The sequence below is a fragment of the Gorilla gorilla genome, chromosome 12, assembly GCF_029281585.2.
Source record: "Gorilla gorilla gorilla isolate KB3781 chromosome 12, NHGRI_mGorGor1-v2.1_pri, whole genome shotgun sequence".
NCBI lineage: Eukaryota > Metazoa > Chordata > Mammalia > Primates > Hominidae > Gorilla > Gorilla gorilla.
This window is the reverse complement of record NC_073236.2, coordinates 44,001,793-44,028,452: the sequence shown is the minus strand read 5'-3', so window position 1 is coordinate 44,028,452 and position 26,660 is coordinate 44,001,793. Positions and strand designations below refer to the sequence as shown.

Sequence of the window (26,660 nt, the reverse complement as noted above, 5' to 3'; positions counted from 1 at the left end):
GGCCGTGGAGGAGATCTTTCAACACAGAGATCTACCTCATGAATCTGTGGTTGCACAGAACTCATTGGTAGATTTATATCATAGTGTCTTCTCATGTAAACAAAAAGAAGGCTTTGTATGAGTGGGGACTTCTAGTGGGAAATCCTGTTCCTTCAAACTGTTGTTCTTATAGCCTTCTTGAATAAGAGTGAAACCCCTTAAGGATAGAATGCAATATTGAGAACTTTAAAGCTTTACCTTCAAGCCTGTCTTGGGATTTGAAGGTCAGTCATGTTAAAGTTCTCATTGTAATCTTCATTTCCTCTGTAATGTTGAACTTGCAGAGTAAAATAGAGAATGAATCAGACAGGGACCTTGTCCTCATCGTGAAGGTGGAGACAGGAGCAGGCGGAAGACTCCATGGTGATACAAAGAAAGGGTCTGGGCAGGCATCTGAGAGGGGGTGAGGCCGCACAGGGTTGGGAAAGATGACAGAGCCAGAGAGCGGAGAGCAGGAGAAGTGCAGGGCAGGGCCTTTGTGGAGAGGGTCAGGGGAAGAGCCAGGGTTTGAAGTCAGAGCAAGAGCGGGGGTTCAGGGTGGGGTGGGGGAGACCGTGGAGGCCTCATCACAAAGGGTCCTTTGGGCATCCTGTCCAGGAACATGGGCAGGGAGCCTTGGGATTGGCCTTGATTTGGAGAGGGTGCCTCGCCTGTGCCTGATGCATGATGGAGCCACAGAGGGAGACTGGGCACCCTCAGGAGGAGGAGAGAGCCAGACACCAGTGACCATGCAGGGCTTTGCTGCACAGAGCAAAGGTGACATGAAGCCCTGCTCCCAAGCTGTGCCCCGTCCAGCCCACAGGGACCTGGTGCTGAGCGAGCTTTATCAACACCGCCCTGCTGTCCGTTAGAGAAAAGGCCCATTAATGATCAGACGCTGATTATTTCTTGGTCAGGAAGTACGAATGTGATAGAAGAAGCTGGAAGGCATTCTGTGGTTCAGGAAGGCTGGGGGGCACTGGGTGTGCTCAGAACTACACTGCCCAGCTTGCCGCAGGTGATGGAGGAGTAGACATAGGGCGAGGGAAAGGGGGCTGGGGGTGGGGGCCAGTGCCAGTGCCAGGCATCCACTAGGTTGGGGCAGGGTTTTGCCTCATGGGCCCTACTCCATGTGGAATGTTGTAAAAGATTGTGGAGCTGCTATATATACACACACACACTCTAACATATGTACACACACACACATATATACACACACGTACATGTACATATACACATATATACACACACACACACACTCGTATATATTTACAGACACATACATATACACAGACTTGTATATGTATACATACACATACTTGTATATATATACACACACTTGTATCTATATACACACACATACATATATACATACACATACTTTTTGCCTTGTCCTTTTACATTATTTCTGTTGTTATAAAAAACATAATATAGTGGTACATATACATATATGTGGGGTGCATGCTCAACACTGATAATTGGAAGCGGGTGACCAGATTGTTCTGGAGAACTCAGAAATCTTGAGCAGGAAAAGGACAAAGACTTTTTGGACAAACCCTGTAAAGAAGGGAGAAGTGCCACGTGGGGATGGCATAGACAGAAGGGCCCGGAAGGAGGTGGCCTGGTGATGCAGTGGCCAGGGCCCCCACACGGCGGGCACAGAGATGGGGGACACATGGAAGAACACATTGTCAGCATCTGCCAACCACAATGGAAGAGCAGTGAAGAGGGAGAAGGGGTGTCTAGAATTTAGTAGCGCCTGTGATGGAGGAGGTGTGTGCAGAGGAGTTCTTCTGGCATTTGACTCTGTTCTTTGTCTTACTAAAATGTGGAATGTCTTCAGAGGAACTGAGCAAGTGAGAACACAGGTGGGTGCCCAGAGCAGAGGGTCTCAGATTTGGGTCACGTCAGCAACACCTGGAACCTTGCTAAGGCCAGATGGCCAGGCCACACCCCAGAGTTTCTGCTTTGGGAGCTGTCCTACCCCAGGCTGCAGTAACAAAATACCACAGACAGGGTGGCTTATGAGCAACAGAAATTTATTTCCCACAGTTCTGGAGGCTGGGAAGTCGAAGATGAAGGCCCCAGCAGATTCAGTATCTGGTGAGGGCCCAATTCCTGTTCATAGATGGCGCCTTCTCGCAGTGTCCTCACATGGCAAAGGGGTGAGGGAGCTCTTTGGGGTCCCTCTTAAGAGGGCACTGACCCCATTCATGAGAGCTCTGCTTTCCCAACCCAGTTACCACCCACAGTCCTCACCTCCGAGTGCCAATATGTTGGGGGTTAGGATTTCAACATGTGAATTTTAAGGAGACACAAATATTCAGACAGGAGCCCTGCATGGGACCTGAGAATCCATATTACCAGCAAGTTCTCAGATGAGGCTGCTGGTACAGTTCAGGAACACACTTTGCATAGCTCTGGTCTAAAGAAGCATTTGTGCTGTTCTTCATTAGAGGGTTCCCTGTGGAAGTGTTTCTTTTATCCAGGCTTTTAAAACAGAGTAGTAAATTTCCTTGAGATACTTAAGTAAATGGTTTTGAATTTCTGGCTCTTTTGACTTACAAGTTCATAGGCTTTTAATTTATCATTTAATTTACAATTTGGGGAATTTTGCATTATACTTTGAAAACCATGATATTGCCCTACCTGGACTAGACAGACCAACTTAGCATCCTCTACAGACTTAAAAAAGGTGTTCAAAAGTTTCTTCTTGTGATTTGCGGAAATTAAAGTAATACAAAAGTATAGGAAGGTCGTATTACCTGGTGTCCCCAGACTTCTAAAATAAACAAATACATGAATAGCTTTAAAAATGCATGTAGCTAGGCCGGGCTTGGTGGCTCACGCCTATAATCCCATCACTTTGGGAGGCCGAAAAAGGTGGTTCACCTGAGGTCTGGAATTCAAGACCAGCCTGGCCAACATGCTGAAACCCCATCTCTACTAAAAGTACAAAAATTAGCCAGGTGTGGTAGCACGCAACTGTAATCCTAGCTACTCAGGAGGCTGAGACAGGAGAATCGCTTGAACCCGGGCGGCGAAGGTTACAGTGAGCCAAGATCATGCCACTTCATTCCAGCCTGGGTGACAGAGCGAGACTCCATCTCAAAAAAAAAAAAAAAAAGAAAAAAGAAAAAAAAATGCATGTAGCTTTAAAAAGCAAAAACATTGACCCTGCTGTATGTATTATCCTCTAAGTTGTCCTTTTTACTTAACATTGGCATTTTATGTGCAAAAAGTTGTAAAAGGTGCAGATATCATCTACAAAACCCATACTTTTAACCACCCTTTAAAAAAAGTGACATCTTGGGGCAAAATTTTTTCCCCTGGGCATATTGGTAGGATTTTATTAGGTAAGCCTATGGGAAGGTGTGCATCACAAGGGTTTTATAGCCAGATTTCAGAGCCTGCCAGCTGGGGTTGCAGAGAGCTGCTCTTTTGCCTGCTTCTGGAGGCAACAAATTGGAGTTCTGGCTTCCTGGAGGGCTCAGAGCAGGGCGAGGACCACAGGGAGGTCTGATAAGCAAGCGCCCTCTGCTTTAGGCTTGGAGCATGCTGGTTGCTAGAGCCTGCTCAGGCACCCCAGATTGACTTTTTATTTGGGCCACTTTTCATCCTGTGTAACCGCTTAGAATGAGCACAGGCCTGGAAGGCTGAGGGCGGCGGCAGAGTGCTTCTCTAGTCTGGGGTGCTCCAAGGTTTAGGGCTAAGGCTCCTTCAGGTTCAGGAGTAGGCACGGCTTCCCGTTCAGCAACTGCCACTCTGGTCTATCATGATGCCTGACCTTTGAGCACCTCATTCTTTTGGTGGGAACTAGCAACTGCGAAGCCCCCTCACCCCAGGGACACATCCCCCTTTCTTATTTGGAGAATTAAACACAGAGCAGTATCTTCTAATTCAAACCTTCTGGTCAGCTTAAGCAAAACTTTGAATGCTTTTCTTCTTAGAAGAATGATGCATATTCTTATCTGCTTTAAGCAAACATTTCAGTTGTGCCACCTCAGGGTTTGTCCAAGGAAAGTCGAAGATTTGCCCTTTTCCAGAGTGCTAGGATGATTGGGGTTCTTCAGAGGTGAGTAAGGATGCATCTTTCCTATGTACACTTGTTTTCTTCAGATGGGAGGTGGGAGGACTACAGCCAGGTAGGGAGCAGCCTGGGGTGGGGGGGATAGGGATCAGAATTTTCCGAGGACTTCAGACTTGGCCCTTGCCTTCTACCCAGGCGGGCCAGTCTCTATGCAAAGCAGTGCCTTTGACTGGAGGAGGGCACAGATATACTTGGTAGGGCATGCTGTGGGTGAGGAGGGATTTAGCCCTATATTTGGCTTGATTTGAGGGCTGTGACCTGGGCATATGAGCATCAATAGATTAAAGGTGGTGACAGGTCTGGCACTGTTTTGGTTGTGGTTATGTTTCACTGCTTAACCAACCACTTTAAAACATAGTGGCAGAAAACAGTTACCGTTGTATTTATACCCATGGGTTTGGTGGGTCAGGAATTTGAGATGGGGATGGCTCTTCTTTGTTTCGTGATGCCTGGGACCACACCCAGGTTAGAGCATCCACTTGCAGGCGGCTTCTTCACTGGCAGGTCTGGACCTTGAGGACAGACTCAGGCTTGGCTGTTAGAGTGCCCACAGGTAACCTGTCCGGCCTCGGGTGGTCAGACTTCACACATGGTGGTTCAGGGCTCTGAGACCAAGTGTCTCAGCAAATGTGGCAGAAGCACTGGCCATCTGTGACCATCTAAAGGCATCATATAGTGTATCTTTTGCTCTTCCCTGTGGTCCAAGCAGCTCAAGACCCCCAGACTTAAAAGAAGGACACAGAGACACTTCTCCTGTCCCCCCATGCAAGGTGTGCCAGATAATTTTTGGACAGGTTTTAAAAGTGTCACTTTGGAGTCTCCCTTTGGGTATAAAGGCTCCATGTAGCTTTGCTGCAAGCACTTGGCAGAGAAACTGTTTTTCAACTTAGATGAAGCTTTTCGATACAGCTCACATGTTCAGAAAAGCTTGAGAGGAACAGCAAACAGTCCAGCATTGGAATGCATGCAGCAGCAGCATTCTGGAACTTTCTCTGCCAATAATACTTTCAGTGTGCTCAAGGTGCCCTCTGTTTGTACAAGATTTCCATTTTGAATGTCTCTCTAAATTAAGGTGTTCCTGCTCTGAGCACTGGAAGGTTGGAAATCGCTATTCATTCTCCTGAAATGGGGGGCATCTTTCACATTCCAGGAGGCTTCGCTGCCCCACTGAGGATTTCATGGAGGTTGATGTCACTCAGTTTTTGTTTGAGCATGTGCCACGTGGCATTGAGGATGGGGGATTAGCTTAGAGGATGTGTTTGGAAATGAACAAGATGCGTTTCTTCCATGCAGATGGGAAGGAATCTGGAGCCCTTGACAGGTCATGCAGGCCTTGGACTGAGGCCTCACTTTTGGAAGGGTGGCCCAGGGATGGGTGGGCGCTAGCTGTGTGTCCTCAAGCAAGTCACTGGCTACCTCTTGGGGCCTGTCTTCCGCTGTGGGATGGTGGTGATACCATGACGTTGTGATTAGAACCAACATAAAAGGCCCACTTGGAGTAGGTGCTCAGTAAGCAGCAGTGATGCTGGCATTGCCACTCTTACTGGGCATGTGCCTTTGTTCTGTTGCTAGGCCCTCCCCAGGGCTGTGGCCTTTCACTACGTGCACCCCACACAGGCCCTGGGTTGCACCTCTGGCTGGTGCGGACCTTCAAGCCCCAGCCCTCAGGTTCTGTTTGCCTGTGAGACATCTTCATGTGGGTTGCTACAGGATGCCCTGAGCTAAGCATGTGCTTATCTCAGACCATCCTCCCCTACCCCACCTATCTGCCTCTGGTGCTCTTATCTTGTGACATTACTGTCCTCACCCTCAGGACCAGTGGGCTCTGCCCTCTGCATTATTTACTCTCTGTTCACCTCCTCCCTCGCCCATTTGTCTCTCACACCGCTGCTTCCAGATTTGCTCAGACTACAGCACCTCACTGTCTCTTCATGCTCTGAACAGCTGTTCATTGCCTGCTGTCCGGAGCCCAGCTTTCTTGGAATAATATAAAAGGGAACACAGTGGTGCCCATATTTGGTTCATGAACAGAATCTCCTGGGGCTTGTTATGAAAACAACCATCCTGCCCATCTTGACCTTGCTGCTGCATCTTCACCTCCCCAGGGGCCTCTGCTGGCATTGCCATCCCGCCCCTGCCCCCCCAATCCTCTTCCTCCACCAGAATCTCTTTCTCTGTCCGGAAGTCGTCCCACTTATGAGTATGTGGCCCACAGGCATCTTCACGCTACTCCCCAGGACGCAGGTGACTGCAGCCTTTACTTCTCCAGGGTGCATTATATATAGGTGGCTGCTGACCATTTTCCTTCAAGGACAAGAACTCCTTGGACTGGAATCACCTTAGTCATTCTGGTATCGCTTAGAGCAGAGGTCAGCAAACTGTGGCCCATGGGCCATATCCAGCCCAGTGCTAGTTTTTGTAAGATCCAAGAGCTAGAAAGTTTTAACAATTTTTAAATGGTTGAAAAAAGTCAAAAAGAATACTAGTTCACAGCACCTGAAAATTGTGTAAAATGCACATTTCTGTGTCCTTCAGTGAAGTTGTGTGGGAGCACAGCCATGCTTTTACAAATTATCTTCAGCTGTGTTCACTCTCCAGTGGTAGAGTTGAATAGCTGGGACAGAGATGTCCCACAAAACTGCAATATTTGCTATTCTGGCTCTTTTAATAGAGTTTTGTGGGTTTTTAATTTTTTTTTTTGAGACAGAGTCTCACTTTGTTTCCTGGGCTGGGGTGCAGCGGTGTGATTATGGCTCACTGCAGCCTCAACCTCCTAGGCTCAAGCGATTCTCCCACCTCAGCTTCCTGAGTAGCTGGGACCACAGGTGTGTGCCACCATGCCCAGCTAATTTTTATATTTTTTTGTAGAGGCAGGATTTCACCATGTTACTCATGCTGGTCTCAAACTCCTGGGCTAAAGCAGTCCACACTCCCAAAGTGCTGGGATTACAGGCATCAGCCACCACACCCAGCCTACAGTTTTCTGACTTCTGCCCTAGAGTAGCAATTCCCAGTCATTTGGGGGAGCTTTTTAGTCAGGCTTTCAGCAAATATTTAGGGAGCACATACTATGTTCGTCTGTCTCAGTACCCTAGATAACAGCACTGAACAAAACAAAATTGTTGCTGCTGTGGAGCTTACATTTTTTTATTGGGCGCAAACAGGCAATAAACATAGATATAAATAGGTGTATTAGCTGGTGATAAGTGCTGTGAAGAAAAAGAAAGGCTAAGTGGGCTGTTGGGGGGTGGGTGCTCTCACAGATAGATTGGTCAGAAGACCTCTTTTATAAGGTAACTTTTGAGCTGAGACCTTGGATGAACTGAGGGAGGGGGAAAGGTGAAGAGGCAGTTGGGAGAAGTGTAAGTGCAAAGGCCCTGAGGCAGGCAGGTGTGGCAAGTCTGAGGAATGACGAGGCAGATGGCCTGAGCCTGGACTCTGAACATTCAGAGAGATGGGCAATAGGTGGTGGCAGCAGGTCCCCAGATCCCTTAGGGTAGAGGTCCTCCTCCCTCGCCAGGGGTCACAGTCACCTGGGGTACTTAAAAAATACAGCTGCTGGGAGGCCTCTGTAGAGATTCTGACTCAGCGGAAGGTCCTAGATTTTATCGGTTGAGATGGGAGAATCAGATCCACACTGCTCCACCCCCAGCCCCATCTCCGTCAGTGTTGGGGCCTGCAGAGCCCTTGCAATGCTAAAAGGCAGTGTGAATTAGGAACCTTGGCTACCGGACCTCACACATTGCTTGGCTCCTAGAAGATACTCAAATAAATGTTTAAATAATTTTTAAAAAGAGACCTGCATTTTCCCTGTGACTGATGGCCTCTGTTACTGTTATTTTGGGGCATGCCTTTTCTTTCTCTGTGCATGGTTCGGTCTAGAGGCCTAGGTCTCAATAAAGGGGTAAGTCCTCCAGCATCTAGCCAGTGGTGGCTGCTCCACCTTTTATTGCAGGAATGGGGGCACACTGTTTCCCGTAGTCTGAGGTGGACCCACCCCGCCGCCCACTGCTTGTCACCCAGCCAGGCCTTTGGGAAGGGTTCTCCACTCCCTCTCAGGGGATCCTCCCCATACATGCTGCATTTCCATCACAGACCCCATGTCGCCTCTGGACAGTAAAGCAATGTGTGCAGGGTCTTAACTTGTGCATCCGCAAGCGCTGAGTTTGTTGAATGAATGGGGGATGGATGAGCAAGGAAGGATTTTAGGAAACATTGGAAGGAAGGCAAAGCCTGCATGAGGACCCCGCAGCCAGGGGCTGCCTGATTTCACTGAGCATCCAGCAGGCTGCTTTATAGGATGTCATACTATAAAGAAGGGCGTGCCTTACATACAGTGTTACATAGATAACGTAGGGTAGGAGAGCAGTCTCCCTAAATCACACTTTCTTCCTGTGACTTAGTGTAAAAGTACATATGCTTTCCAGTTTGAAATAGTGATCGGAATGACTGAGAAAAACATGCTAAAGCATACTGTAGCTATTTAAAATGGACAGGTATAAAACGGAAATGGTGATTTTGCCTGATCCAGCCTTGTAGCATTACTTGAAATAGGGCCATTGAAATTGCTACCCAGATCTGGATTCCTGATGAAGAATCTGTACTTTCTGTGTGGCCTGGCATTCAGGGACTCAGGCTATATCCCTATTCTAAAACAAATGTGCCTCTTAAAATCCCGGGCTTTTATGGATTCTGAATTGATGGTTTTTCATTTGTTCGGGGTCTTGAATTCATTGGAGGACCTTTTGAGACCTGTGAACACACAATTTCACATGTGCTTTCACATGAGACTCCCCTCTAGTCTTCCTGAAACCCATTCAGGGATCCATGGAGATCCACAGACTTCAGATTGGAAGACTGTAGTCTAAAAGGATTGATCTCATGATAGCTGATGACTATTTAAGAAATCAAGTTAGACTCAGAGAGATTATGAAAGCGTTGGGTTAGCGTTTGAATTTTTTCTTTGTTGGAAAAGGACACTCATTTTAATCATATCCTTTAAAAAACTCAATTTTTCACTCTAAATGAAAATTTATGAGTTAGATTTTCTTGAACTGGGTTCCCTGCATAGCTTGAAGTCTGGATACCAACATAATGAGAACTATGAAGCTGATATGCCTCAGTTTACATACAAAGTATTTTTTAAATTTATATTAAAAATTAAAATATCTTGAAAGCTGTGTAAGAGCATTCAGTTATAAGCCCTTTGTCAATAACTGAATAATTATCTTTCTTAAAATACTTACTTTACTTAATATTGATTCCTGGTACTATATAAATGGGTTTAATTCAGTTCAAATATTTGTAGAGTGCATCTATTAGTAATGCCCAGCTATCTGTTTGAAGCACCGTAAGGTGGGTCAAAATAACTCAAGCAGGTTGCAAAAACTTAAAAGCAATATTAATTTAAAGTAATGTTTAACTTTTAAGGTCTATGCCCTGCAACCTTCCAGGCTACTCTACACAAAACTAAAGCTTCATAATTGTTGGAAGTTGCTTGTGCCTTTCCCTTTGGAATCTGTGCAGCAACGTGGGGGTTTGTCCTGCTTTGCTGTGTGTGTGTGTCTGTTCTTTGGTCTGGGCTGGGTATTGAATTCTGTCTCAAGCAAAGCAGGTAGAGCTTTTGATAATTTGAAGGGAGTCCACCACACTTGACATAAAAACATTGTAAAGATTAATTGGTTATAGTGCGTCTGAAGATAAAAAGTAATAAGCAAGGGATAAATGTAAGAAAAGGGAAAAATTACTTGGCATGCATTCAACGAATTTTAGTGCTTGGACCATGTATGCCTGGTGTAACAAATGTAAATATGAAAACACCTCATCTTGCAGTGAGACCCACCTGTAAGGTACCAATTAGAACAAAACATGTAGCAGGCCTTGGCCGCACAGGAGGGCCACCAGTGTCTCCTGGAGCAGGAGGGAAGGTTGAAGATGCTTTCTGGAGAATCAGATGCTCAGATGAGTCTTGGAGGTGCAGGTGCCCAGGACACTACCTGTAGATGAGCTGAAGGGTTGGGGACAGCAAGTGGTTGAGGGAGGGTGGAGAGTCACATGCAGGGGGCTGCTTGCAGGGGCCTGCTCTGGAGGTCTGAGTGGCGAAGCGTGGAGGTCTGAGTGGGGAAGGAAGGGATTCATGAAGCCTCCTTTGCAGCATGAATCAGGAGGTGCAGCTGGGGAGGAGAGGGCACGTCTCCAGGTGCATCTCCAGCCTCCAGGGGCAGTGGAAGAGGTCTGAGACACAGAAGTGGATCTGGTCCATATCTGCTTACATCCATTCTTATCCATTTATGAAGGGTGGTAAAGCTTTGGCTGTGGCTTGGACATCATTCCCCAGGGCTGATCCTGGGAAGCGTGGGCGTCACCTGCTTCCCCAGGAAGAGATGATTAAGGAGAACCAGTGGGCAAGGGGAAAGGGCTCAGGACATCATGGTCAAGGAAACAGAAGGTGTCTGGGATGGGTGGCAGCCTTCACTGCTGTGAAATGGACTGAGGATAGAAGGATTGAGAGATTTTTGTGAAATCAACTTTTTTTTCTTTTTTCTGAGGCAGGGTCTCACTTTTGTTATCCAGGCTGGAGTAGTGGCGCTATCTCAGCTCAGTGCAGCCTCAACCTCCTGGGCTCAAGCGATCTTTCTGCTTCTGCCCCCGCCATGTAGCTGGGACTGAAGGCACAGGCCACCACCCCTGGCTAATTTTTTGAGATGGGATTTTCACCAGTTTGCACAGGCTGGCCTCAAACTCCAGAGCTCGAGCGATTTGCCTGCCTTGGCCTCCCAAAGTATTAGGATTACAGGCACAAGCCACCACACCAGCCTGAAATCAACATTTTAAAGTGAGTTGAAAAAAGGTTTGAAAGAAAAAACTGAAAAAGCAAATAACCATGGAATGATTTGAAAAGTCTGCCAAAAGGTGCTACCCACCCAGAAGGCAATAAGAGAATGGATGCTTCCATAGCATGGAATACTTATTCTCAGTAAAGCAGCTTAATCCTGTAGCCAAAATGAGACAGTATACTTATTTGAGATATATAGCACAGTAAAGAAAAGCGCACATGGGTTGGGCAACTGGTGGCTCACAGGTGATCTTTGTGGACTCTGGTGGCAGCAGTGCGTGGTGTCCGAGCTGAGGACTGACCCAGGTGTTCACCAGGTGTCTAGAAAAAGGCAAGAACAGGACAACAAGGACATACAGTTTAGTAAGGGTTAAAATCCCTTCCCTCCTTTTTTAAAAGTAAGTAGACACTTAACCACAAGGAAAATTAAACAGTTACTCATGTCACCATTTAAACTCAGTATTTTGGAAATTTCACAGTCTTTTTTTCCCAATGCATTTTACAGAAGTGAGAGTCACACTGTATATATATTTTTTTGTCTGGTACTGTCATAACTGCATCATGTTACAGTGTAGTTCCGTGGTCATATTTAATGGCTTTCTGATTTCATCAAATGGCTGTATGACAATTTATACAGCAATTCTCTAATTATGGGATATTTTGGCTTGTTCCTTTTTTGTGTGTGTGATTATAAATAAGGCCATGACATTGGTGAGGGCACTTTTCCTGTATGTTTACTGATTTCCTGAGAGTAAGATAAAAGCAAAATCACATGGTTCAAAGGTATAAGTGTTACAGGAAAGGGGTCTCGATCCGGACCCCAAGAGAGGGTTCTTGGATCTTGCACAAGAAAGAATTCAAGGCGAGTCCTTAAAGTGAAAGCAAGTTTGTTAAGAAAATGAAGGATTAAAAGAATGGCTACTCTATAGAGAGGTCAGTTCTGAGGGCTGCTGATTGCCCATTTTTATGGTTATTTCTTGATGATATGCTAAGCAAGGGGTGGATTATTCACACCTCCTCTTTTTAGACCATATAGGTAACTTCCTGACGTTGCCATGGCATTTGTAAACTGTCATGGCACTGGTAAGAGTGTAGCAGCGAGGAGGGCCAGAGGTCACTCTTGTGGCCATCTTGGTTTTGGTGGGTTTTAGTCAGCTTCTTTACTGCAACCTATTTTATCAGCAAGGTCTTTATGACCTGTATCTTTTTTTTCCTTGAGACGGAGTTTTGTTCTTGTTGCCCAGGCTGGAGTGCAATGGTGCGGTCTCAGCCCACTGTAACCTCCATTTCCAGGGCTCAAGTGATTCTCCTGCCTCAGCCTCCCAAGTAGCTGGGATTACAGGCATGCGCCACCATGCCCAGCTAATTTTGTATTTTTAGTAGAGATGGGGTTTCACCATGTTGGTTAGGCTGGTCTTGAACTCTTGACCTCAGGTGATCTGCCTACCTCTGCCTCCCAAAGTGCTGGGATTACAGGTGTGAGCCACAGTGCCCGGCCCATGACCTGTATCTTATGGTGACTTCCTATCTCATCCTGTGACTTATAATGCCTTAACAGTCTGGGAATGCAGCCCAGTAGGTCTCAGCCTCATTTTACCCAGCTACTGTTCAAGATGGAGTTACTCTGGTTCCAGTGCCTCTGACATAAGCAGTTTTTATTTTTTTTTAGTGAATAATGAATCTAGTTAATAGCTTTATTTTAATTTCTCCCATTTCCCTGCTTTCTTGCCACTTTTATTTATTTGGTCATATATTGCTGTCTTTTTTTTAAACCAAGTTTCCTCCTCTGTTTGAAGAGAGATGTGCTTCTATGGAATTAGCAACATTCCCCTTCTTGAGAGTGGGAATTTCATGTGGGGGTGTAGTTTGGATACTGAATCCTATTTGATGAGTAGCTATTAAACTCCTACTACACACAAGAGGATGGCAATGGGAAGATGCCTGGGGTTATGAGATCCTAACCTCAGGGCCTTCCCAAGCTCACAAAATTAACAGCCCCAGACAGGGAGGACGTTTGTGTTTAATCTTTCTGTTCTTCCTCGGCACCTGGAAGCACCTAAATGCACCTGGCACTTAGAAGGCCTTCAGTATCTGCTGAGTGGCGTGGCCAAATGAGGACCAAATAGGAGTGTGTACAAAATATTAGGACTACCTATGCTCAGGAAAGGCTTCCGTAGAAAGAATCCTGCTCAGTAACTTAAAGTGAGTGCTCATGGTCCAGTATTACATTTTAAAGTCATCTGCTGTTGATTCAGGGCTGACTTATACACATTTACTGAAGGCCAGCTGTATACAGGCACAGGAGAGCCTGCCCACCAGGTGCCTAGAGTATAGAAGGGAGATGTGGTAAGTGCTGAAAAAGGATGGCACTCCCGTTGGAGTTAAGCCGCACTGCAGGCCACTGTTTAACCTCTCTGGGTTTGCTTTCATCATCATTACAAGGGAGAGGTTAGACTGAACCTTAGGACTTCTTTCAGACATGTGATTATTTGATTTTTGTGACTAGCTCTTCCTCAAACAAAGGTTGAGAACATACTGTTTATCAAAACACATGCATCCTTAGCTAGGTGTGATGGCGTACGCCTGCAGTCCCACTTACTCAGGAGGCGGAGGCGAGAGGATCACTAGAGACCAGACTGGGTAATAAAGGGAGATCTGTCACTTGGAAAAAAAAAAAAAAAAAAGCTTCACCTGCACTGTCCAACTGTAGACCCCAAAAGAGGTATTCCAAAACTGCGGGGATAGATAGAAAAGAAAAACAGCTCAGAGCAGTGTGAGCCATGTGAGGTATGCAAAATTTATCAGGCCGGAGAGTCATGAGCACGGAACTAAAGTCACGCCCTGCCATGCCCAGGGCCGGTTCTTTAAAGGCATTTTGTTTCTGCCCAGCTGCCTCAACCAATTATCTTTTTCCTGGGATTTTTGATACAAAAAACAATATATGGCCTATCAGTAGCTTATGTTATTTTAATGTAAATTCTTGATAACTTAGAAACTGCCTTTTCCTTTAAAAGCCCACTTGTCACTGCTGCTGATGGGAGCATATATTCAGGGCAACTTGAATCGATGTTCCTGGTTTGCAGTTCTCAAACTTGGCCTGAATAAACTCTACAATCCTGTTTTTACTTATTTTGTAGTAAGATTTAATTGTTTTGAAAACAAAGTATGCATTTTGTTGTCTTCTTAAGTTAATTTTCTTTGTAAAATTTAAAATATTGGTTAAAATTTAAGATTCCATCCATTGGAATCCCTGAAAGTTGTGGACTTAAACATTGACTTCTTTTTTTCTTTCTCTTACAGCTGTTTGGGGCAACTTCGTTAATATGAGGTAATTGTTTTTAATTACTTGGGTACTGTGGTTGGATTTTATAGACACATTTCAGTTGGTACATATATACCATGGATTTCATGGGTTAATTGAAAAATATTTTTAAAACAAAACTGAGTTCTTGCTATTCACGTATCTGAGCTGTTTCTTTTCTCCTATGGGTATTCTCAAGGAATGCAGCTGATTTTAACAATTACCAAGTAAGGCCCACAAGTAAAACAATGGTCGGCCACACCCCCTTCCCTCCTTGTGTAGATAATAAAGGGTTGACCCTAGCTTATGTAAATTGTATTTCTGGGTGGATTGAGCAAGAACACTGAGGAGCTTTTGCAAAGCCTTCTGAGAAGGGAGCTGTCTTCGGGAAGCCCTGGCAGGCCCATGACGTCAGGGGGCCAGCTAGTGGGTATCGATGCAGAGACCACCTGTTTAGTCCAGCGTTAGGCCTGTATGCATCGTGTGTGCTTCTTCATAGGGCAGGAGGCACTCTTGTAAAAACAAAACTCTTGTGTTATCTCTTTACCAAATAAAAAAAAAATAGCCTTTAAAAAAATCAGCAAAAAGAAATAAGCACTTATTGTAAAAACAATTTGGTACTGTTAATAGTTTTCCATGTAAAGGAAAATTTGCTCCACTTGGTTATGTTGTGAGAATCACTATTGTGATGATTAAGTTGGTATTGTAATGTAATGCGGCTGCGCATGTCTACCAGGGTAAAAGGTTACTATGCCCTCAGGAGGCTTTTCATGTGGAGTTGGGTTTTGCAAGCTGGGTGGGATGGTGTCGATTTGATTCCTACCACCAGGGCATGTGTGTGTCTCCTGACAAAGGCTGCTGTGTATGACTAGGTGGGGTGCTCAGATCCCATTTAAAGGAGCTCTGTGGTTTTACTTAAAAGACTCCATTTTTATATTAAATCCCCAGGAAAGCCCAGCAGGCACAAACACATACTCCTACAGACGCACTTCCTGCTTCAAATTCAAAATCCTGTGTTGGATGTAGCATAGCAGTGAGATTATTTTAGTTTAGTGGAAATAATCCATTAGGTAATACTGCGCATGTTCATAGATGGATTTAAGGGGATTCCTTCCCTTTGGTTGTCTTCTTTTCCTCTGGTGCATCCCTTCTGGAGGGAATTGTACACATGACTGATACTTGAGCAGGAGACAGAGGTGGTCTGCATCCTTTGGGTTATGTTAGGGTAATTTATTCAGAAACAGTCTTAAAGTCACAAAGCCTTTCAGTTGATCTCAGTTTTATAGCTTTCTACTCAACAGGTCTATCCAGGAAAATGGTGAACTAAAAATTGAAAGCAAGATTGAAGAGGTTAGTCTCTTTTCTATTTTTGTATCTATTTCATCTGTGTACTTGTCAATTTTACTTCCTTTGCTCGTGCTGTCATTCTTATTGTGGCAGCTTGATGCTGTTCTGTGATTTTGCAACCGTGTCTCAAAAAATTACTCCCTTATTTAAGAGGACATGCAGTCTGTTACTGTTGGTCCATTTTTGACGTATTAAAACAAATTCTACCTCAAAGGCAAAATGGATTTAGACTTTTACATGACTTTTCAGGTAAGCGTTTTTTAGAGAAAGGGAAGTGATTGCCTTTGGGAGATAGAGATGAGTACCAACATCCTCTCACTGGCACAGGTGCTGAAAAGAAAAATGGCCGCCAATCGGATGCTAGGCCACAAATATAAAGAGCATCCACGTGCACAGATGGAGACGTCGCACACCCACCCAGCTGAAGGCTAGCACCTATGCTCAGTTATGCACCTCCTATTTAAATACATGTAGATACAGCCAGACCGTTGTAACATGGGCTGTTGGGGAGGGGATGGGAGGTTACTTACTTTGGATTTGAAGCCAACTTAGGGAGTCCTGGGAAGCCCTTGAGTTGCTGTCTTTCTGCCTGAGTCCACAGTGTCTACAGACGTGGATGTAGGTTGACTCACAGCCTGCAATTTATGTGCTGCAGCTGATAACATGAGTATACACAGTAATTGCAGAAACAAGATGTTAAGCTTTTGTGGGCCACACTTAGGGGATTGTTCCTAAAAAGAGATGGATAGTGTTGATCTGTTTTTATGAGCCTGAAACACCTTTTACATTCTTCCTAGTAGGATGGGTGAGCAAAAACATTAATTGTCTCAGAAACTGAGGCATTTATGGAGTAAGAGTTCAAATGGACAGTTTATCTGTTCAATTCTAGCATTGTGACGCAAGTGGTGTATCTTAATTTCAAACTGGAAGTTAATTTGTAGAAGAAATTAAAACCTGTTTTGCCTTATCTGAAACATCAGAATGGGGTGAAAGGGGTTGAGAACTGTGTTTTTGCTTTAAAACTGATTTTTGTTATTATTGTTCTAGATGGTTGAACCACTAAGAGAGAAAATCAGAGATTTAGAAAAAAGGTATGTGTACTTTTTGTCTTAAAGTCAATAGTTAAAATAAGTTTGTCTCAATTGAGTAATTAATTCTCAGTTTGTTTGCTCCAAACTCTGCCAACCTAAATAAATGTCTATATACGCATTTCCCCCACTTTGAGTGTAATACCCAGATAGAACATGGGGAGAAGAATCAATCTAGATGTGTTAAGATCTTCCTTCTTCAAACTCTGAACGTCTGAATTTCTGCAAATTTATTACATAGAAGTTGAGGCCCGGCCTCACATTTTCCTTGAACTTCTGCATATATTGATCAGTTGGATAGAATTCCAAAATAGGAGGACAATCCAGTGGGCCTGAAATGTAGTACCATATGCAAACACCACAAAATAAGGATGTGGAGCCTACGGTGTGTCATGTGTAGTCATTTAGCTGCTTTTGTCACCAGAGTTCATGAGGAGGTTTCCAGAATTTAGTCCAGGTGAAGTGAGAGGGAAGAAGAATTATGTAATATGATAGAAATGTTTATTTGAGTCAGATTCCAGAGAGAACCCCTCCTCACCCTTTGGGACACTATTGCCCTCAGGTTCTCTCTCAGGCACTCCCGACGCCGCTGAGCCTCAGCCTCCAGGACTTTCCTCTTGCACATACTGTATGCGGAAAACTATCTAGAGTAGCAGTTGAATCTTTAGAAATTTTAGAAAGAAAAATGACAGCATTTATTAAAGTTGATGTGATTTTTTTCCCCTTATTGGGATGAGTTTGGACGATGTGTGTCAGCATTGAATGAGCCTTTTATCAAGTCCAGAACAAAAATGAAAAAATGAAGAGCAGTTTTTCTTTGATTTTCATTAAATGATCGAAGGGAAATACGACTGGAGAAGAGTCATTAAACAAAATGTGTCATTCACTTGATTCTTATCCTCAACTGAGCAGTCAAGCAAACTGTTAATTTCAGCACTTATCAGAACAAAAGTTGTCAGTAATTTTTAACAGATTCCCTTAGTAATATAAGGTTGTTACTTGTGCTTTAAATTTTTTTTGCCATGATTCTGTGCTTCAGTTATGCAGCTTGTAATATTTCCTTGGATGGGAGCCGGAAAATCTGCCTTTGATAAGACAGCAGAATTGAGAGATCTTAATTGAAGCTTTTTTTTTCTTTTTAGAAAAATTGGAACAATAAGAAATAACCCACCACACGTTTTCTATATTGGTCTAAAAACTTATCCACCAGTGATTATTTTCTTTAGACAATAGAATTTATTTATGAAAAGAAAAATGTCTCAATTCGATAACTTCCCTAAGGCAATAGCTTACAAGCAAGAGCTCTCAACATGTGAGAATTATGCAATCTCTTTGATACTTTTGTGATATCTTTGAGTGTGTGCTTTTAAACTGGACGGAGAAGCACAAATAAGAATTCGATCCTAAGAATTTACTAATAATTTAGTCTTGTCAACCTGTGAGACCGCCTTGAAAATAGTGGCAGAGGGCAAACATTTGCCTCTTGGGCTGCTTGCAGGTGACTCATTCTGGAATGGTTCCGTCCTTCAGGTTGGTCAGCAAGTCAGGTGATCCACGTGCCTGCATTACTGTGTCAGAAGGTCATGTGTAGGCCTGGCTAAAAAAGCGTGACGGTGGAAATTGATGGAACTCCATCTAGCTTACTTTTCCTGACTCAGTGTGTGATAAAGATGATCAAACAACCATCTTGACACTGACAAGATAAGAATGTAACTGGAAATAGGTTTACTTGATGTGCTTGTCACTTTGAGCAAAGTGGCCCCCAAGAACTAAAGATATTTTTGGAAGTTACAGGTTATATTTATACAGGGAAAGAAAGAAGACAGTGTCATTCTAGAATCCTGAGTAAATGGATTGTATGTGGGCTTTTTCTCTTTTACCACACTCCCATTGCTTAATACTTTGATTATATGCCATTTGTTTAATTTTAACTCTGTATCTTTAAATGTTCTTTGAATAGATGGCAAATGATGATAATTTAAATTCTAAGTGAGAATACTGCTTACTGGCTAAACAGTAAGTTTAATCTGGAATGGCATAAAATATTAATGATTAGTAAAGGACTAATTTGGGGTTGTAAGGAAAGATTTGTTACCTCATTCTGCCTCTGCTTGCTGGTTTCTCTCTCGCTTAGGAATGCAGGCCTCATGCCTCTGCTGCATTTTGCTGCTTAACCCCCAGTGCCTAGTGTAGAACGGTGCTTAATGGAAAGTTCCTGAATAAGTGGATGAGCCAGTAACGCTGGGTAGGATTTTCACCTGCTACAGGTCTTTAAAAAGCCTTGTGGGCCAGGCACGGTGTAATACCAGCACTTTGGGAAGCCTCGGCAGGCTGATGGCTTGAGCCCAGGAGTTCGAGCCCAGCCTGGGCAACATAATGAAACCTCATCTCTACAAAAAATACAAGGCTGCAGTGAGCTGTGATTATGCCGCTACACTCCATCTGGGGTGACAGAGTGTAAGACCTTGTCTCAAAAAAGGAAAAAAAAAAAAGGCCTTGTGCTCCTGCCCAGCTCTGGGTCAGTCCAGCAGGTGCTTTGGAGCACCAGGCAGCTGGCTCAGCATGTGGCCCAGCCAATGGCACCCACATGGTCACTGCACTCTATCAGTCACTGCGCTCCATCACCCATTACTGCAAGGAGGAAAACAAGATGACATGCATACTGAGGAGGACCCCACAGGCACTCTCCCCTTCCTGTTTTTCAGCTTTGTGTGTGGGCTTCTCGAAAAAGTGAGGAGTATAAGATAGTTTTTTAAAAGTTTAATTACTTGAGCGTATACATATGAAATCTAAAACTTGGCTGCTACATATTGAAGAAGAACAAAGCAAGAAACTCAACCTATTTTTCGTTTTTTAAATTAAAGGTTTCAGCACGCTGCATTTGAAGTATTTTTTAGTCCATCTTATGCCCGTCACTGTGTATGTCGGGCAACCATGCCTTTGCTTCAGTTCAATTTCTTTGAAGTACATTTCCTGTAATAAAACGGTTTGGCCGTTTCCTCTTGGTATAAGTAGCACACCACATTTCATTTTAAGCTTTCAGATAGGGACTATTCTAAGCTGACAGCTTGGATTAACATTTGTTTCCATGGCCCCGGATGCACACTCCACAGTCCTGCGCCTCCGCTCCTCACTGAATTGGTTTTCTCCCTGCACCGTGTTTTCCCATATGTAGCTATATTCCCATTCCCGAGCAGTCTTGACTCTAAAATCATACACACGGTAGAGAAGGAGCCCTGAAGGTGAGTGAGCGGAAGTTATGAGTCAGAGACGGCTCCAGCGTTTTCACGACAGACAGTTCGGAGGAGCCATGGTGCTTATGAGCAGTCGTGGGAAGCAAAGAGTCTCAGCTGTGCCATGGCACTGGGTGTGCCACTTGGGGACTGAGGCTGAAGACCTGGATATCGTGAGCTCAGAGAAATGAGGACAATTGGAGCGGTGTGAGAGGTGCACACAAATAACTCTGAGATTTACAGTGCCGTCCCCTAGCTGAGTTGGTGAGGGAAGAGGCGGAATGACAAGAAGTGTTACTTGGCAAACAAGACATCTGTGCTGCTCCCGCCCGTCTAACAGCATCGCTCCTGACTGAAGGCAGAACTTGCTCCTGCTCCCCAGCTGCATGGATGACATTCCTGAGGCACTTCCTATGGGCGGCAAGTACTAAAGACGGTCGGTGAGCTCACACGGGGGAGCCCCAGGGTTCCCACCCTTGCCCTCAGACTCTCCCATCTGATTTTGTAGTCTGCAAGGGGAACTTGAGCTTTTGAGACCCTGGAAGTTCTTAATGGGGTAATTCGCCTGCATTGTAGTAGAAAGCCCTTTCACTCCAATTTAAGCACGCTCGGGGCTTTCTGGAGATGAGAAACCCCTGCTTCAGGGGCTTCTTTCTAATGACCCTTCATATTCCCTTCAGTTCAGCGACCATTAAGGAAGTGCATTCTGTATCCTAGTGCTGTGTCTGTGCTGGGGACAGGGCAGGGATGGAGACGGTGCCACCTGGCACAACACCTTTCCAATTAGTATAATGACCATAAAACTGATGTCTCAGATTTTATTTAAAGCACTTTTGTTCCTAACTGAATAACTTTTAAAATGAATATTTCAGTTCTGTGTTTATTACCTCTCACTGGACGTTTTATATTCAGATCACACTACCCTGCTCCTGGGACATCAGTGTGGGCTGGGGACCCATGGCACCTTAGGGCAGCAAGAGGGTATCAAAAGATAAGTGAGACTTAGGGTCAGAGCAGACCCACAGAGACAGAAGATGCTGATGCTCAATCGTTTTACCAGGGACGCTGGTCACGAAGAGGATGCCGTGATTGTGAAAATTCCTGGAGCAGGAGACAAAGTTTCATTAATATCTCTTCTCGCTCTTGTGGGGCGGTCCTCATGCGTTGGGCCTGTGACTTCACGAAGCTGCTTTCTTCCACCTGGACCCTGATACAGTACCCAGAGAATGCCATGATTATAGCCCGGTGGGCTCTTCTTGCCGACTGCCCTGAGAAAACCAAGGCACTGAGAACAACAGGTGTTACAGCGAAGAGAGCGTTTAATCACAGGGCCAGCCACGTGTGAGAATGGGCGAGGTTTCTCAAATCTGCCTCCCTGAGAACTCGGAGGCTTCAGTTTTTAAGGGTAGTTTGGTGGGTGGGGGCCTGGGGAGCTGAAACGATTGGCTGGGTGTGAAATCATGGGGGTGTCTAAACTGTCTTCAGGCAGCTGAATCAATTCATGGAAGCCAAGTCTGAGGACCGGGTGACATCTCTTAGTCTGTCTGCCAAAATGCTGAATCTGAAAGATACCTCAAATACCGTTTCTTTAGGATTCACAATAGTGATGTTATCTGTAGAAGTTGTTGGAGAAGTTACAAATCTTGCGACCTCTGTTTGAGTGACCCTGGGGCAGTAAGCAACATATAGAAAAGCCAGCTAAGCTAAGCAGTGGCAGGTCATTGTTTATGCTTATTCTTTAGCAAAGTTCAGACCCTACCGTAACTCTAACCTTGGCTTAGGAATGTGGCTTCAATCTCGAAACAAGGAGGGGGGTCAGTTTTCCTTGCCTCATTGTTTAACTATAAATTCCTCTCCTAGTTGTCTTGGCCTCTGCACTAAAGCAAAAACAATAAAAACAAAAATTGAGCCTGTGAGGTTAGATGGAGTCAGTCATATTAGATTTCTCTCATTATTACAATTCTGCAAAGGCAGTTTCACGGCCATCTCCCTCATGGTGTGGTTTTATCTGGACTAATAGAGGTAGTGCCTGCCCTGCTTTAGCAGCTGCTGGAAGCCGGTAGCTCCTTGCACTTTCGCTTCTCAGAGATAGAATCTCAAGTCACGTCTTTAGCTTGATTCTAAACAAGGAGCAGGTTATATAGCTCTTGACCTCAAGTTAACTAGTGACTCCTTGGTTTCTCCAGCACTCATTCAAGAGTAGAGAGAAGAGCAAACAATAACAGTCCCAAAACCTGGCACATGCTTTGATGGTAGACAGAGAAAATATTCAAATGAGATGTTTGACTTTTTCCTTTTGAATCTCTTTATATTATACAGCTTTACCCAGAAATACCCACCAGTAAAGTTTTTATCAGAAAAGGATCGGAAAAGAATTTTGGTAAGTTTGCACACCTGAATAGTATTTGTAATATTAAGAAACTTTCTTTTTTCATTGAGAGATAATTCACATATCATAGAATTCACGCTTCTCAAAGATACGATTCAGTGGCTTATAGTATGTCCACAGAGTTAGCACCACATTCTGATTACAGTTTTTTCATCACCCCAAAAAAGAGTCCTGTACTCATTAGTAGTCACTTCCAATTCCCAGCCCCCTCCCGCCAGCTCTGGGAAACCACTAAAACTACTCTCTATCTCTGTGAATCTGCCTTTTTTGAACATTTCGTCTGAAAGAAATAATGTGATATTTGATCTGTCTTCAAGGCTCAGCTGTAGCATGAATCAGTACACTTCATTCCTTTTCATGGCTGAACAATGCTCCATTGTGTGGGTGTACCACATACTGTTTCCCTGTTTCTCAATTGATGGGTATTTGGAGTTGTTTCCACCTTGAGGCTATCGTGAATAATGCTATGAATGCATGTGTGTAAGTTTTCGTGTGGACACAGGATTTTCATTCTTTTAGGTATACTTAGGAGTGGAATTACTGGATTGTATGGAAACCCTGTGTTTAACTTTTTGAAGAAGTATGAAATTTGAGAGCAGTGGTTTTTAACCTTTTCTAGCTCACAGACCACTTTGAAGAATACCCAGGGGTATCCTTGGCTAATAGTGCTCTTGTTAAACATCAGTATAAACTCACCAATGAAAGAAACCCTTTTAACTATTAGGTAACAAATTATGTCCAAAAAGATTTCATGTTGCATTTTTTTTTAAAGTAACAGCTTTATTGAGATATAATTCACATACCATACAGTTCACCCTTAAAATGTATAATTCAGTAGTTTTTAATGTATTCACAGAGTTGTGCAACCATTACCACATCCAATTGTAGGACCCCCCCCAAGGAAAGCCTATACCCATTAGCAGTCACTCTCCATTTTCCCCTTAGGCCTTCCACACCCCAATCTCTAGGCAACCACTAATCTGTTTTTTGTCCATGTAGATTTGCCAGTTCTGGGTATTTTATATAGATGGGATAATGCAACATTTGACCTTTTGTGACTAGCTTTTCTCACTTAGTATGTTTTCAGGTTTTGTTCGTGTTGTAGCTTGTATCAGTATTTCATATATTTTTATTACCAAATAATCTGTTATATGAATATACCACAGTTTATTTATACAGTAGGCCCTCCATATCCGTGGTTTCCTTATCCGTGGATTCAGCTAACCACGAATCGAAAATGTAGTTAGGCGCACAATGGTTATGTCTGTACTGAACATGTGCAGACTTTTTTTCAGGTTATTATTCCCTAAACAATACAGTATAACATTTTTACATAACATTTACATTGTATTAGGTATTATAATTATCTAGAGATGATTTAAAGTATACAGGCAGATGTGTATGGGTTATATGCAAATACTACACCATTTTATATGCGGAACCTGAGCATCTTTGCATTTAGGTATGGGGGTAGGGTGTGGTCCTGGAACCAATTCCTTGTGGATACTGAGGGACGACTGTACGTTTGTTACATGTGTCATAGGGTGATTCTCTTTAACCTTTTGAGGAACTGCTGTTTGCCAGAGCAGCTGCACCGTTGTACATTTCCACCAGCAGCATATGAGGGTTCCAGTTTCTCTACATCCTCAACGCCACTTCTTATTGTCTGTCTTTTTGATTGTAGCCTTTCTACTGGGTGTGAAGTGATATCTTTTTGTGGTTTGGATTTGCATTTCTCTGATAGCTCATGGTGTTGAGCATCTTTTTGTGTGCTTATTGGTCATTTCTATATCTTCTTTGGAGAAATTTCTATTAGATACTTACCCTATTCTTTAATTGGGTTATTTTTCTTTTCATCATTGAATTAAGTTCTTTATATATTCTTAATTCAAATTTCTTATCAGGTATATTATTTGTAAATATTTTATCTCATTCTGTGGGTTGTCTTTTTACTTTCTTGATGACATTCTTTGAAGCACAAATGCTTTAAATACGGATAAAGTCTGTTTTTTTTCTCTTACTCCTTGTACTTGGATGTCATATTTAGGAAATCTTGCCTAAACTAAGGGCATAAAGATTTACCATGTTTTTTTCCTAAGAGTTTTATAGATTTTGTTCTTAAATTTAGGCCTGTGATCCATTTTGAGCTAATTTTTGAATAGGGTATTAGGTCATCATTCTTTTGGATATGGCTGTCCGGTTGTCCAGCACAATTTGTTGAAAAGACTATTCATTGCCCATTGAGTTTTCCTGGCACCCTTGTTGAAAATAATTTTACTGTAAATGTACAGTCAAGCATCACTTAACAGTGGGGATACATTCTGAGAAATGCATTGTTAAGTGTTTTTGTTGTTGTTCTGTGAGCATCATAGAGTGGACTTACACAAACCTCTGTGGTACAGCCTGCTACACACTTAGGCTACATGGTATGACCTATTGCTCCTAGGCTACAAATCTGTACAGCATGTTGCTATACTGAATACTGTAGGTAGTTATAACAAAGATACGTGTTTGTGTTCATCTGTGTAGGCCACTTACCACAAATGGAGCTTGCAGGACTAGAAGTTGCTCTAGGTGAGTCATTGAGTGAATGCCTTGTAATTAACTAATTTCGTATTTGGTACCTTTCCCTTCTTTTTCCTTGTGGAATCCAGTTACTATCTGGGGTCACTTGCTTTCAGCCTAAAGAACATCCTTTAGTATTTCTTGTGTGGTAGGTCTGCTAGCAATGAACTCTCTCATTTTTTGTTTATCTAGGGATATCTTATTTTTGGAAGTTATTTTTGGTTGTATATAAGATTCTTGACTGCCAGTTTATTTTTACACTTTAAATATGTTGATAGAGTTCGGATGTTTGTTCTAGCCTCCCAATCCCATGTTGAAATTTGATCTCCAGTGTTGGAGGTGGGGCCTAGTGGGAATTATTTGGGTCATGGGGACAGATCCTTCATGAATGGCTTGGTGCACACCCCACTGTAATGAGTTCACAGGAGACCTGATTGTTAAAAAAGAGTATGGGACCCCCTTCTTCTCCCTGTCTTGCCACGTGACATGCCTGCTCCCCCTTAGCCTTCTACTATGATTGAAAGCTCTCCGAAGCCCTCAGCAGAAGCAGATGCTGGAGCCATGCTTCATGTACAGCCTGCAGGACCGTGTGCCAAATAAACCTCTTTGCTTTATAAATCACCCAGCTTCAGGTATTCCTTTATGGCAGCACAAAATGAACTAATACGTATGCCATCCACTGCTTTCTCCATTGTTTGTTGTAATGAGCCAGCAGGTAATCATACTGGGGTTCCCTTACTTGTGACAAGTCATTTTTCTTTTTCTGCCGTATGAATTTCCTAGGACTTGCAGTTACCACCATCTGAGTGGTTTAAAACAACAGAAATTTAATCCCTCGCAGTTCTAGAAGCTAGAAGTCTGAAATCAAGATGTCAGCAGGGCCATGCCTATGCCCCTCTGAAGGCTCTGAGGGGAGTTTTTCCATGCTTTTCTCCCAGCTTCTCGTATTGCCAGCAGTCCTTGGTGTTCTTTGGCTTGTAGAGGCATCACTCTAGTCTCTGCCTCCAGCAGCACATGGGTCTTTGCATGCCTTTAGTATTGGATTAAAGTCCCACCCTAATCCAGTATAACCTTATCTTAACTAAATATGTCTGTAGGGGCTCTATTTTCAAATAAGGTCACATTCTGAAGCTCTGGGACAGACATAAACTTCGTAGGACAGTATCCAACCTAGTACAGCTGTTTTCAAATTTTTATCTTGTCTTTGGTTTGCGGGATTTCTAGAATGATGTGTCTGTGTGCATCTATTTTTGTTTGTGTTTATCCTAATTGCAGTTCATTGAACTTCTTGAATATGTACATTCATATGTTCATCAATTCTGGGGAGTTTTCAGCCATTATTTCTTTGAATATATTTTGTATTCCTTTCTCTTTTCTGATACTCCCAGTGCAGCATGCATGTTGATGCACTTATTGGTGTCCTGTATTTGTCTGAGGCGCTGTTTAGTTTCCTGCATTTCCTCTGATCTTTGGGTTGCATAAGCCCTTTCAGTCCAAGTTTGCTGATTCTTTAGCCTAGTTCCAACTGACTGTTGAATCCCTCTGTTGAATTTTTAGTTTCAATTGTGGTATTTTTCAACTCCAGAATTCAATTTGTTTCTATTTTGTAATCTCTCTTTATTATCTATGTACTTCTTTAAGCATGGTTTTCTTTCGTTCTTTGAACAGTTGCCATAACTTTTAATGGCAAAAACTGCAATTACTTTTGCACTAACCTAATATTTACAGTGGTTGCTTTGGTGTCTTTGTTATATCCAACACCTGGGACTTCACACAGACAGTTTTTATTGCTTT

At 43.5% G+C, this 26,660-nt stretch overlaps 1 protein-coding gene across 2 annotated transcripts in view; it reads left to right on the top strand.

The window, feature by feature from the left end:
- The window catches only part of UXS1 (UDP-glucuronate decarboxylase 1), a 95,439-nt gene that overhangs the window by 14,608 nt on the left and 54,171 nt on the right, over positions 1 to 26,660 (top strand). Inside the window, exons 2-5 of one of the 2 annotated variants that reach the window (XM_019021353.4) lie at positions 14,244 to 14,271; positions 15,546 to 15,594; positions 16,639 to 16,682; positions 22,232 to 22,292. In XM_019021353.4, coding sequence (XP_018876898.1) covers positions 14,244 to 14,271; positions 15,546 to 15,594; positions 16,639 to 16,682; positions 22,232 to 22,292 — 182 coding nt within the window. Of the gene's footprint in view, positions 1 to 14,243; positions 14,272 to 15,530; positions 15,595 to 16,638; positions 16,683 to 22,231; positions 22,293 to 26,660 lie in introns of both variants that reach the window. The other variant, XM_019021352.4, reaches the window with a different exon arrangement.